The 14,029-nt window shown below is 45.1% G+C and overlaps 1 protein-coding gene across 1 annotated transcript; it reads left to right on the top strand.

Moving 5' to 3' along the window:
• Positions 1–8,074: 8,074 nt before the first annotated feature.
• LOC118400328 (PAK4-inhibitor inka1-like) lies at positions 8,075–13,415 on the top strand. The gene is made up of 3 exons (XM_035797037.2): positions 8,075–8,237; positions 8,339–8,376; positions 10,418–13,415. The coding sequence occupies exons 2-3, from the start codon at positions 8,374–8,376 to the stop codon at positions 11,384–11,386; spliced, it is 972 nt and encodes a 323-aa protein (XP_035652930.1). The 5' UTR covers positions 8,075–8,237; positions 8,339–8,373; the 3' UTR covers positions 11,387–13,415.
• Positions 13,416–14,029: the final 614 nt, after the last annotated feature.

Here is a 14,029-nt window from a genome sequence, read left to right as displayed (position 1 = left end):
ACCACCTACCAAAAAAGGACCAAGCAGCGTGGTAACAGGCAGCAGCAGCAGGAGCAGCGATCATAAGACTCCTGGACATGGGAGTGAGATCGGGACTTTGTCACAACTTGGGAGGCGATAGACAGGTGGTCGGTCGACCCAGGGAGAGTGCCAGAGCCCGCCTGGGATTCTCTGGAGCAGTGTGAGGAGGGATACCGGCGAATGGAGTTGGCACAACAATCAAGGAAGCCCGAAAGGCAGCCCCAAAAATGTATTGGGGGGGGAAGAAGGCAGGTAGGAGACCTGCGCCAACTTCCCATGCTTACCGGAGAGAGAGGGACCGGGCAGGTGAGTGTGCATAGCCGGTGCGGTACATCCCAGCTCCTCCTATCGGCTGGGCTAGAGTGGGCATCGAGCCAGGTGCCATGAAGCGGGCTCAGCGCATCTGGTCTCCAGTGCGTCTCCTCGGGCCGGTGTACATGGCACCAGCCCTACGCATGGTGTCCCCGGTTAGCCAGCACAGCCCAGTGCGTGCTATTCCACCTCGCCGCACTGGCCTGGCTACGGGGAGCATTCAACCAGGTAGGGTTGGGCAGGCTCTGTGCTCGAGACCTCCTGTGCGCCTTCACGGTCCGGTCTATCCGGTGCCACCTCCACGTACCAGCCCTCCGGTGACAGCCCCCCACACCAGGCTGTCTCTCAGTCTTCTGCCTACAGGGTCTCCCGCCTGTCCAGCGCTGCCAGAGCCTTCCTCCTCTACAGCGCTGCCAGAGTCTCCCGTCTGTCCTGAGCCGGCAGAGTCTCCCGTCTGTCCTGAGCCGGCAGAGTCTCCCGTCTGTCCTGAGCCGGCAGAGTCTCCCGTCTGTCCTGAGCCGCCAGAGTCTCCCGTCTGTCCTGAGCCGCCAGAGTCTCCCGTCTGTCCTGAGCCGCCAGAGTCTCCCGTCTGTCCTGAGCCGCCAGAGTCTCCCGTCTGTCCTGAGCCGCCAGAGTCTCCCGTCTGTCCTGAGCCGCCAGAGTCTCCCGTCTGTCCTGAGCCGCCAGAGTCTCCCGTCTGTCCTGAGCCGCCAGAGTCTCCCGTCTGTCCTGAGCCGCCAGAGTCTCCCGTCTGTCCTGAGCCGCCAGAGTCTCCCGTCTGTCCTGAGCCGCCAGAGTCTCCCGTCTGTCCGGAGCCGCCAGAGTCTCCCGTCTGTCCGGAGCCGCCAGAGTCTCCCGTCTGTCCGGAGCCGCCAGAGTCTCCCGTCTGTCCGGAGCCGCCAGAGTCTCCCGTCTGTCCGGAGCCGCCAGAGTCTCCCGTCTGTCCGGAGCCGCCAGAGTCTCCCGTCTGTCCGGAGCCGCCAGAGTCTCCCGTCTGTCCGGAGCCGCCAGAGTCTCCCGTCTGTCCGGAGCCGCCAGAGTCTCCCGTCTGTCCGGAGCCGCCAGAGTCTCCCGTCTGTCCGGAGCCGCCAGAGTCTCCCGTCTGTCCGGAGCCGCCAGAGCCTCCCGTCTGTCCGGAGCCGCCAGAGCCTCCCGTCTGTCCGGAGCCGCCAGAGCCTCCCGTCTGTCCGGAGCCGCCAGAGCCTCCCGTCTGTCCGGAGCCGCCAGAGCCTCCCGTCTGTCCGGAGCCGCCAGAGCCTCCCGTCTGTCCGGAGCCGCCAGAGCCTCCCGTCTGTCCGGAGCCGCCAGAGCCTCCCGTCTGTCCGGAGCCGCCAGAGCCTCCCGTCTGTCCGGAGCCGCCAGAGCCTCCCGTCTGTCCGGAGCCGCCAGAGCCTCCCGTCTGTCCGGAGCCGCCAGAGCCTCCCGTCTGTCCGGAGCCTCCCGTCTGTCCTGAGCCGCCAGAGCCTCCCGTCTGTCCGGAGCCGCCTGTCACACCGGCGATGCCGGAATCTGGCGCTGCCGGAGTCTCCCGTCCATTCGGGACCCGTGGCTAGGGTCCCCAGTCCGAGGTCGGCGGCGAGGTTCGCCAATCTTAAGAGGCCACGGCGGCGGTTAAGGAGGCGGAGAAAGACTATGGTGGAGTGGGGACCACGTCCCGCGCCAGACAGACACCCAGCCAGACCCTCCCCTATAGGTTCAGGTTTTGCGGCCGGAGTCCGCACCTTTGGGGGGGGATACTGTCACGTTCTGTCCTTAGTTCCTTTGTTTTGTCTTTGTTTAGTATGGTCAGGGCGTGAGTTGGGTGGGTTGGCTATCAGAGGCAGCTGTCTATTGTTGTCCCTGATTGAGAACCATATTTAGGTTGCCTGTTTTCCATTGTGTTTTGTGGGTGGTTGTTTTCAGTCTTTGTGTGTCTGCACCAGACAGAACTGTTTCGGTTGTTACTTTGTTGTTTTTGTTAGTCAGTGTTCAGTTTTGATTATTATTAAATAAGATGAACACTAACAACGCTGCGCTTTGGTCCTCTCCTTCTTCTACCCAAGACAACCGTTGCAACTAGACAGAAGAGATTTTGGTTAAACACACTTTCTACAACTTCTACATCTGATGAACTCAAAATTGTATCATAAACCCTAGAAATGAAACCTCTTAAGACTGGGCGGTGGGTAGTCTAGCGGTTAGAGTGTTGGGCCAGTCATCAAAAGATTGCTGGTTCAAATTCCTAAGCCGACAAGGTGAAAGGCACTTAACCCTAATTGCTCCTGTAAGTCGCTCTGGCTTAAGAGCTTCTGCTAAATGATGTAAATATACATATAAATGGGAGTGTTAGGGCTCCCGAGTGGAGCAGAGGTCTAAGGCACTGCATCTCAGTGCTTGAGGCGTCACTACAGACATCCTGGTTTGATCCCAGGCTGTATCACAACCGGCCATGATTGTGAGTACCATAGGGAGGCGCACAATTGTCCCAGCGTCATCTGGGTTTGACCGGGGTAGGCCGTCATTGTAAATAAGAATTTGTTCTTAACTGACTTGCCTAGTTAAATAAAGGTAAAAAATAATAGATAAGCATTCAGAAGGCAAGGTCTTGATCTTGATCCTGCAGCACAAACACACAAACGGAAAGGTATCAACACTCACTGTCTAAACCTGTACTAAAGGGAAGGGAAAGGGGATACCTAGTCAGTTACACAACTGAATGCATTCATTCAAATAGGACTATGTATTGGTACAGTAATACAGTTGTGTGTATATATTACAGAGAGTGTGTCATTGCGGACTGGGCCAGAGGCCAGGACAGTGTAGAGAGTCACAAGAACAGGTTCTCTGGGACATGAACCTCAACTGTACACAAACACTCATCAGACCATCAATAAATAACCCTCTTAACAAAACATTAACCTTATACCCTTGTAATAACATTGTAATAAACATGTGATAGCCATGTAAACACTGTGTATAATGTATGTGTAGTGATTGAGGTGAGGGTGTGTTACCAGGCAGCTGGAAAAGAGGTTCACACTGTGACGTGTTCTCATCCAACACACTGATATGGAAGGTCTGCTCTACATGGCCTGATGCAGTGACCAGGCCCAGACAAACACTCACCCTGCTGGCCTTCTCATAGTCCAGAGAACCGTTCAACACTATCTATACGTACACAATATTAGTCACAAAATATTCCTCTTCACTAATGTCTCATTTGTTCATGTTGAAAACAGGGGTTAGGGTTAAGCAGGGGTGTGGATTATAGGCTAGGCTTAAAGTTAGAGTTGAAGAGACATGAAAACTGATATTTGACTAAATTGTCTGTTCCGACCTGGACATTGAAGATACCAGAGACGTTAATAGGGTTGACGATGGGCGTCTCAAACACTGCTAACTCTGGAGTGAAAAGAGAGGATGTTGACTGTAGAGAGAACTGGAGCTCTGCACCAGAAACTCTACCACCACACTCCTGGAGGGGGTACTTTTCTGACACAGACACAGAGGCAGGGAGGTCTATGAACCCTAGAGGGAGCCACAGCACAGTGACCACTGCTCTAAATACTAAACAGAACATACAGAGCTTGTGTCGACAATACAGCATGAGGTTATTGCACAGAACAGAAATACATAGGGCAGGGCTACTGATATCTTATACTGGCATATTATATGTGTGATTTTAGAATGTGAGGAGGAAAAAGAGTAACATACTCTTCTTGTTCACCTGGGCTGAGTGTTATGGCTTGTGGTGCGGTGGCAGGGGTGGACTGGCTATCTGGCATTTCTGGCAAATGTCAGATGGACTGGACCTTTTTTGGCCCAGGGAGCCTGTCTAACTTGGGAGGAGGATTTGCTCATTTGGTTAATGGGGGGACACGGAAAAAATGGGCCGATGTCAGGGCCTTGAGAAAAAATTGGCCGGTGTGGGGGCATCATGGGAAAGAAATTGCCAGTGTTGGAGAAATGCCAGGGCCGATTTCTGTTCCAAATCCGCCCCTGTGTGGTGGGGGTGGTGGTTGTGAGTGTGATCGTTGTTAGAAGCAAAATGCTAAATATCTGATTACTCTCTAATATCTCTGGATAAATGTGAAGGCTAAAATAGTTATTTCGAAGTGCCATGTGATTCAGGTATAAAATGTTGCAGGCAAATCTATACAATTATTTTCAGTGTGCATATTTTTTACTGTCAATCCAGCATAATTTCTACCGTGCTCAAAATAACTGAAATCTGACTTCAGTGTGTTCAAGACAACTGGTAACTCAGGAAAAAACTAGATCTGACTGGGAAAGATGTTTAGAACCGTCATCCAACTCGGAATTGTAAGTCGGGAAATCTAGCCTCTATCTAGAGCTACGACCTGAAGATCACTGACGTCATCATGATTCGACCTAGTGTTTTTCAGAGTTCCCAGTTGTCTTGAAAGCACCATAAATCCAGAGAATGACAGACTTTGATGACAACATTTGATGACAAAATGTGCCCTCAAGGACTGCCGCACCACCTTCCTGTTCAAGTGAGCACAGCACAACAAGGTGAGTCCAAAAATGTATTGTATGCTACTGCATAAATTATGTAATATGCCAGGGAGATATGTATACTGTTGCTAAGAAAGTAATACTAAGTGTATTTTGTGTAGTAAGATGTTAGTAACCAATGTGCCTCATCGGAATCCCTATTAATTTTGCCTACTGTTCTGACTTGGTGGTGCACATGTAGCCTATAACCTAAATATAAATATAATCATTGAATATTGTAAGAGCTTTCATTGTCTGCTTATATGCCCCCTTGATTTATCCTACGGTTTGGACATGATGTACAGGGAGAACACTGCAAGAACTGCCCATGTTCTGAATTCTGTCGCTGTACATTTTAAAAGTGTGGAACAAATAGCTATATTGACTACATCTGTCCTAGTTCCCTCGTGAATGTCTTAATTGAAATTACGGATTGCCTCTTATCCGCTTGTCGTTCCCTTATGCCATAGTTTGTACATCACAATTGTCAGTAGAAACCACATTTGTTGAAGCAAGTCAGCCATATGAGCTATGTTTTTTTTAAAGGCAGTATATTATATCATCCATATATTTATATATTCTTATTCCATTCCTTGCTGAGATTTTTGTATATTAGGTAGTTGTTGTTGAATTGTTAGATATCACTTGTTAGATACTGTCAGAACTAGAAGCACAAGCATTTCGCTACACTCGCAATAACATCTGCTAACCATGTGTATGTGGCCAATACAATTTCATTTGATTTGATTTGATTTAAATGAGGCTGAATTAACTGTTTCGCTGCCAGACAAGGCTCCGCAGATAGCCAGGTGTAGCAGTGGTAAGGTATTGGGACTGCTGTTGGGACAGTTTTATGTAAGCCCTAACAGTTTGTGGGCACCATTTGTCACCGTTATAGTGCAATTAATGTATTGTTTAGTGTTGTGCTGTGCAGTGGCTTTGCTGGCGTGCACCCCCCCCCCCAAAAAAAAGTGTTTGCCCCACCAAGATTTACATGCTAAAATCTCCACTGATATAGACAGGTGTGTGCCTTTCCAAATCATGTCCAATCCAATGAATTTACCATAGGTGGACTCCAATCAAATTGTAGAAACAACTCAAGGATGATCATTAGAAACAGGATGCACCTGAGCTCAATTTTGAGTCTCATAGCAAAGGGTCTGAATACAAATGTAAATAAGTCATTTTTAATACATTTGCAAAAATGTCTAAAAACCAGTTTGCTTTGTTATTATGGGGTGTTTATTGTGTGTAGGTTGATGAAAAAAATATATTTAATCTATTTTAGAATAACGCTGTAATGTAACAAAATGTGAAAAAAAGTCGAGGGGTATGAATACTCTTCAAATGCACTGTACTCCACCTCAGATATACAGTACATGACCACATCAACTCTGCCTGGTCTTGCCACATTTATGATCCTAAAATCAAGATCAAATCAAATCAAATCTTATTTGTCACATACACATGGTTAGCAGATGTTAATGCGAGTGTAGCAAAATGCTTGTGCTTCTAGTTCCGACAATGCAGTAATACTGATAACTGATAACATGTTCTATTATCTAACAATCACATTAACAGGAAAGAGATTGGGAACATGAAAACTGCATATTAATTCATGTATACTGTATATATAATCCATTAGAAAGAAAGGCCTGGATGTTCCTAAAATGAATTCACATTTCGATCGGTCATAATGCAGTAAGTGCCACAAACCCATTCAAAAGAAGTGGCACAGTGTAATTACTTAGGCCTAATGCATTTAAAGAAAACAGCCATAATTGATCCAAAATGTAGATGCAGTGGCATTTACAGCTGCTATTACACACATAAAAACGTTTAGAATTGAAGTGTGCAGTTGTTAATGGACATTTTTTCAGAGACATTAAATGATAATGATGGACCCTTTTATAGAAAGCAGTGGCCCTTTTCATAAAAACACATCCAAAAGACCCTAAAAGCATCTTGTGAATTACTTAATTAAAACATGGCACATCATTATAAAATCAGCCCCATGGACATTACAAGATGTCATTGAGGTAGCTGGGGCTGGTTTTAGTACATTAGAATAAGCATTAGAGGATGGAATTGTCAGGCATCTGGAGAACTAGGTTATACATTGGATTTTGCACCATATGAAAAAATATGTGTGGACTAAATGTATTGAACTACTCACTTCCAGAAAAATTATAAATTGTAGAAGCAGTTTGAGACATGTCACGGGAATATGATGCACCTACACAGACCTGGTCACATCATGGTTGAGGAGAGGAAAACATCTGCACATGAATAGTAGACCATCAAATTTGGATTCGTCCAATTAACAGTGAACCTTCACACTGACATGAATAACAATACATGACACAGTGGTGCAAATGGGTGACGACCCATTGACTGTAGGTGATTATCACCTGCTCAGTGGCTTTCAGCATATATCTCACTAGATGGCGACAAATGTGTCCCTATACATTTCTATCCCTGTGGCAGCCCCCGTGCTTTAATTTTCAAAAATTTAATTAATCTGTCATTTCAATCATTTCAGTCATGTTTGTGCGCAATATACTTAAAGCACTTAGCTATGTGTTTAATGTACTTAGACTATAGATTACATTCCGTTGGATCCTCCACAACATATAGGCCAGATTTGACATTTCTTTTAGGGCTGATTTCATTTTTACCAGCGAATTGTGTTCCATTTGCTGGAATACCGTAAAAGCACAATGCAGCCTCACATACTTTAAAGATTGAACAGTTTCCCATTTGGGATTGCTGGTTCCACAGGGGTCTTCCAGAGAATAATCGTCGTGACAAATTGAACTCGTGACCTCAGAGACGCCCGAAGAATTTCTCAACCTATATTTATAGTAGGGGTCAAATAAAAAAACGGCATGTTTAGTACCAAAACATGATACAAATATTTATACACATCTGTCATTGATAAAAACATTGTTTTAGTAAATGCATAGGCTCCATTTTTATGACAACGTTTTTTTAAAATGTCGTAAACATAGTTCCACTTTGACATTATGGGGTAGTGTGTGTAGAACAGTGACACAAAGTCCATTTTAAATTAAATTTAGGCCACCGATGACAAGCGCGTGATGTGTGAATGTCTAGAAGATTATGATACAGATGTGTGTAGCAAAGAGGTGGCGACTAGCTAGCTATTCACTTGATCAGATTTCAAACTCTGATTGGCTGTTTCACTGCTTCAGAGATGCGACGCTCTATAACTGGCTGGAGGACGCACGCTGGAGAAAACGAAACAGATAAAATCACTACAACTTCACCGTGCGCCTTCAGTCACGAGGATTCATACCAACAGCTGTGCGCAAAATTTACTTTATGGAAAGACATCAACCCTTTAGGGATTAATGTCAAACTGGATTCAACGTGCCATATCAAATGTGAGTATCAACAGACTAATTATACAATTCTGAAGGAGTTTGCTCTTACTATACTTCTAGACTAAAACGTACAGAATTTAATCTCCTCTTTTCTATTTTAGGAGTTAATTGTCACGGTGATGCTCAAATAAATAAAATGGTAAGTATTTTTCCCTCCCTTCTGTAACCGAAGCATAGATTATCATGCAATACAGTACAGTAGTGGACAATGGCATTTTAATTGTTTTATGCACAGTCTTATCAAAGGGACATTATTCTGTGCGTAAAACGACAATTAATTAGATAAACTACAGGCCTGCCACATTTTAAATTAAATAGGCGCAATGAATTTACAAAAGCTAAATTAACTGTCACTCCCTGAAATAATGGCGTTATTATACACCAGCATACGGGGACAACATCTGCAGGGCAACGCTCTGTCCACAGACGACGTTGTCCCGCATAATGACTATAGATGCCCATGCCCAAATGCCTCTGCTGAGTGGTGCTATCCGCTGCAGGCTATGCCATGTGTCGGGTAAACAAAGAAATGGCAGTTTGTAAATGTATTCTAAATTTAGGAAGCATATGGTTGTTTAATTTGCTAGAGATGATTTAAATGTTCTCTGTATGGAAAGGGCTCCATAATCATTTCCTTCCTAGTTGTATTTATCTTTACTCTTGAAAGTAGATATGGTGTTTAATCCCTTTGTCCTTTTTGAACACATGTTTTTGCATCCCTGCAGGAAGTTTATTATACTTCAGCTAAATTATAATGTTTCATCTAAGTCAGACTTTTATAGGCAGTGGTGTGTCTTTATGAGAGTACCACACAACCTGTGTTGTGGCTGCCTGCCTGTTCCTGTTGCATCTAATAGTGTTGTCATGAGAGCAAACAGAGGCTGAAGGTCTTGGCACATTAACCTGTGTCTCAGAGGGCTTTATGTCTCTCCTCCTCTGGTCTGCTAAACATTTCTCACCTCATTGTCAGATCAGCCCCCCCCCATAAAAGGCTTGAAGGTGAAGGTCACATGCCATCATGACAATTGTAATGCCATTTGGTACTGTCATATGGTATTCTCACTGACATGAAAAAGAGTTAATGGATCCTCTGTGTTTTATTTTTAACTAACAGTTACAATCTCTTCCAGGGCCACATGAGTTACTCTTGGATCCCACTTTTTAAGTATCAGTGTGTGTGTTTTGTTGTGTATGTTTTATAGCCCACCTTTTTCCTTTAGAGGTAGTAACGTTGTGTGGTTCACACAATTTTATGCTCGGTCAACCCTGTTTGATTTTGAGTGTAAGCCGACGCTGCTCACTGGTTGGTTTGGACCAATCAGAGTGGGTCCCTGTGAATCAGAGGGAGAGGAAATTAGAGCATATGGTCTTTAGTATGTCACAGCTGACTTTCATATGCAGGCACACAGCACTCTTAAGGAGACACACACCATTATACCTACATCCTGTGCCTTGAACTACATCAGAGAAACCTCAATCCCCCTGCAGATCCCCCTACAGAAATGTAGTCATCATTTCCACAAGACTTCAGCCTTTATATTGCAGTGTTAGGAAAAAGGGAGACTTGTTGTTTAATATTGTTCAAATAAAACCTCAAATACATTATGGTGTGGGTGGGTGATGGTTGTGTTACACACATTTAGGCACAGGTGTGGAGAAGTAAATGAACGTACAGTAGGTGTGGTGGGAGGTAACTTTGATATTACATTTGGTGTGGGTGGATCTATATGAAAACTGCTCAAGTGTGGTGTGATACAGCAGGACAGGTAGGGCATTTTTTATTGTGGCTGTGCGTTGCTGTGAAAGTTCAACATTAGAGAAGAGGCGTAGCTCTTTCATACAGTTGAAATGTAGCAGCAGTCACCCAATCAGCAAGTCTGAGCCTGTCCGACAGAGCCGGTCTCTATTATAGTCACCAACAAATGCAGTGTGCTTATTAGAAAGAGTTCACCAGACTTCATAAAGAATGTTCAGTCTATCAAACATCTGCTGCAGGCTGGACATTATTTACAACATGCATTATATCATTTTGTATTCACCGGCTTAATAAAAAATATTTGCAACAACAAAAGAATAGCACTCAACCACTGACTTTGTTTTCTTTAAGTGAACATAGTAATGTGTCATAGTGTGTGTGTACCAGCCTGTGTCTGACTCTGTGTACTCTCTGTCCCTCCCAGCTGTGTCTGCGTGACTCTGGAGGCTGCCTGCGGGACCAGATGCACTACATGATGAGGTCCCTGCAGGACCTGAAGCACTTTAGAAGGACCTGCCCTGCTGCTGCCCCTGCAATCACCCCTGCCCACCGCTCTGTAGTGGCACGAGCCTGCTATCAGAGGGCACTTCAGCTGGAGCGCCGTACCCGTCTGCGCATCTCTGACGCTAGTACGGCCAGCACCTATGACTCAGCCTGCTGTCTGGCCAGTCCTCTGGAGGAGGAGGAGGATGCAGGCAGCCGGCTGGGTCTTGGCCTGGGTCTGACCTCCCCCAGTAGTGAGAAAAGTCTGGAGTTTGACTCTGGCTACTCTGAGGCCTCCTGGCAGGACGAGGGCGTGGTTCTCAGGAGGACCAGGAATGTACGGGTGTCCTCCTCTGCCTGCCTCCGCACCAACCTGGCCCCCAGTGGCCGGGTCCGACCCAAATCCACATCAGACGCATCCCTGGAGAGTTGGACCTCATTCGAGGCCAATGACCCTGAGGACTGGACCACATCGCTGCTGACACGGGGACGGAACAGACAACCTCTGGTACTGGGGGACAACAGCTTTGCTGACCTCATACAGAACTGGATGGACCTACCGGACTTCCCCGAACCAGCAGAACTGAAGCCCAGCTCTGGGTGCAGACTGGCTCGAGGCTTCTTGGTCAACATGAGGCGGAAAATAGCTGGCATGTCAAAGAGTGTAGAGGAGAGGGTGAGGATGAGGTCCTCAGATTCTTCTTCTCGTGTGAGTCGGACAGCTATGGCCCCCAAACGACTCTCCTGCCCCCTAGGGGTGCAGGCCCCTGCCCCGCGCCAGTCCCCCTTCTTCCACCAGTCCCACTCTGGCCTTCATGATCTAGACACAGACTTCTATCAATTCACTGCCCTCATGCAGACTGGCAGCAGACAGCCTATTATCTGTAATGACATCATTGGCTACATCTGACTCCAGGTCAGCCACTAACAGACTCTTATTCTGAACAATAGACAATGTTTCCCAATATTTTTTTAAATGTTATCACTATGTTCTGACTATAAGCTGCCAAAAATAAAACATTGTATTATTTGAAATTGGAAATATTTGTTGTGTCATTAGCTATGTTTCCATGAACTTTTCCATCGATTTTTTTTCATAGAAAATACATTGCCTTCAGAAAGTATTCATATCCCTTTGACTTACAGTGGATGAAATTGCTGTTGTTTTTTAGCCATCTACCGACAATACCCCATAAAGACAAAGTGAAAACATGTATTTACATTTTTGTGCAATTTACTGAAAATGAAATGCAGAAATATCTAATTTACATAAGTATTCAGAACCCTGAGTCAATAATTTGTTGAAGCACCTTTGGCAGTGATTACAGCTGTGAGTTTTTCTGGGTAAGTCTCTAAGTCACCTGGATTGTGCCACATTTGCCCAAATATTAATTTTAAGCTCTGTCAAATTGGTTGTTGATCATCGCTAGACAACCATTTTCAGGTCTTGCCATAGATTTTTCAAGTATATTTAAGTAAAAACTTTAACTTGGCCACTCAGGAACATTCACTGTCTTCTTGGTAAGCAACTCCAGTATAGACTTGGCCTTGTGTTTAAGGTTATCCTGCTGGAAGGTGAATCCTCTCCCGCAACGGAGTTAGGAAGGACGCCTGTATCTTTGTAGTGACTGGGTGTAATACACCATCCCAAGTGTAATTAATAACTTCACTATGCTCAAAATATTCAATGTCTTTTTTCTTTTCTTTACCCATCTACCAATAGGTGCCCTTCTTTGCGAGGCATTGGAAACCCCCCATGGTCTTTGTGGTTGAACTTGTGTTTGAATTCACTGCTCGACTGGGGGACTTTACAGATGTGTATGTGTGGGGTACAGAGATGAGGTAGTCATTCAAAAATAATTTTAAACACTGTTACTGCACACGGAGTCAATGCAACTTATTATGTAACTGTAACAGTATAGCTTCCATCCCTCTCCTCGTCCCAGGGACCCTCTGCACACAGACTACATTCACCTTCAAAGCATCGTTACCCATCGTTCCACAAAAGCCGCGGCACTTGCAGAGCAAGGGGAACAACTACTTCAAGGTCTCAGAGAGAGTGACGTCACTATTGGCACGCACCACGCTGACTAGCTAGCCGTTTCACATCCGTTACACTCACCACCCTTTTGACCTCCTCCTTTTCCGCAGCAACCAGTGATCCGGGTCAACAGCATCAATGTAACAGTTTAGCTTCCGTCCCTCTCCTCGTCCCTAACTGGGCTCGAACCAGGGACCCTCTGTCCACATCAATAACTGCCTCCCACGAAGCATCGTTACCCATCGTTCCACAAAAGCCCCAGCCCTTGCAGAGCAAGGGGAACAACTACTTCAAGGTCTCAGAGCGAGTGATGTCACCGATTGAAACGCTATTAGCCCGCACACCGCTAACTAGCTAGCCATTTCACATCGGTTACATAACTTGTTAAGAATATTTTTCACTCCTGAACTTATTTAGGCTTGCCCTAAAACATGGGTTAAATACTTATTAACTCAAGACATTTCAGTTTTTTGTTTTTAATTAATTAGTTAAAATTTCAACAACAAAAAAATATAATTCCACTTTGACATCATGGGGTAAAATAATAATTCCACTTTGAACGCAAAGCAGGGTTTAATTACTGGGTTGTTCCATTTGATGTCAAAGATTTCACTTTTTGACCGAACCCCTTTTGATTTGAACGACACTTTCCATACTCATTTGCCCATAGTAGAAGAGGTCAGAAAGTGACTTTTTGGTGCCAAAACATTCAGGAGATGGAGGTGCTGAAAGTTACCGCATTTTGCATACCCCACACTACTGTGAGACATCCTTGTTTTCATCACTGAAAAATATAAATGGTTGAGTTGGATATAGTTGAAAAGCTTACAAACAGGGTTGTCAAACTATTTTGTAATTTCTTGAAATAAATGTTTTTTAATTAAAGTTATGTCAACCAGCTTTGTGCTACCATTTGAAAGAGGAAATTAAAAATGTATTCCCATTTCAGTACATTTATCAGCCAAAACATGACACCCACCCTGTTTTCAAGAGCATGTTGTCTCAACCAATGGCGGGCACAACACAAACACCTCCGATTATATGAAATATGGTCAAAGGCACACAAACACCTCCGATTATATGAAATATGGTCAAAGGCACACAAACACCTCCGATTATATGAAATATGGTCAAAGGCACACAAACACCTCCGATTATATGAAATATGGTCAAAGGCACACAAACACCTCCGATTATATGAAATATGGTCAAAGGCACACAAACACCTCCGATTATATGAAATATGGTCAAAGGCACATAAACACCTCCGATTATATGAAATATGGTCAAAGGCACACAAACACCTCCGATTATATGAAATATGGTCAAAGGCACACAAACACCTCCGATTATATGAAATATGGTCAAAGGCACACAAACACCTCCGATTATATGAAATATGGTCAAAGGCACACAAACACCTCCGATTATATGAAATATGGTCAAAGGCACACAAACACCTCCGATTATATGAAATATGGTCAAAGGCACACAAACACCTCCGATTATATG

This window comes from Oncorhynchus keta, chromosome 21 (genome assembly GCF_023373465.1).
Source record: "Oncorhynchus keta strain PuntledgeMale-10-30-2019 chromosome 21, Oket_V2, whole genome shotgun sequence".
NCBI lineage: Eukaryota > Metazoa > Chordata > Actinopteri > Salmoniformes > Salmonidae > Oncorhynchus > Oncorhynchus keta.
The sequence above is the reverse complement of the archived record's forward strand: the minus strand, read 5'-3'. Positions and strand labels throughout refer to the sequence as shown.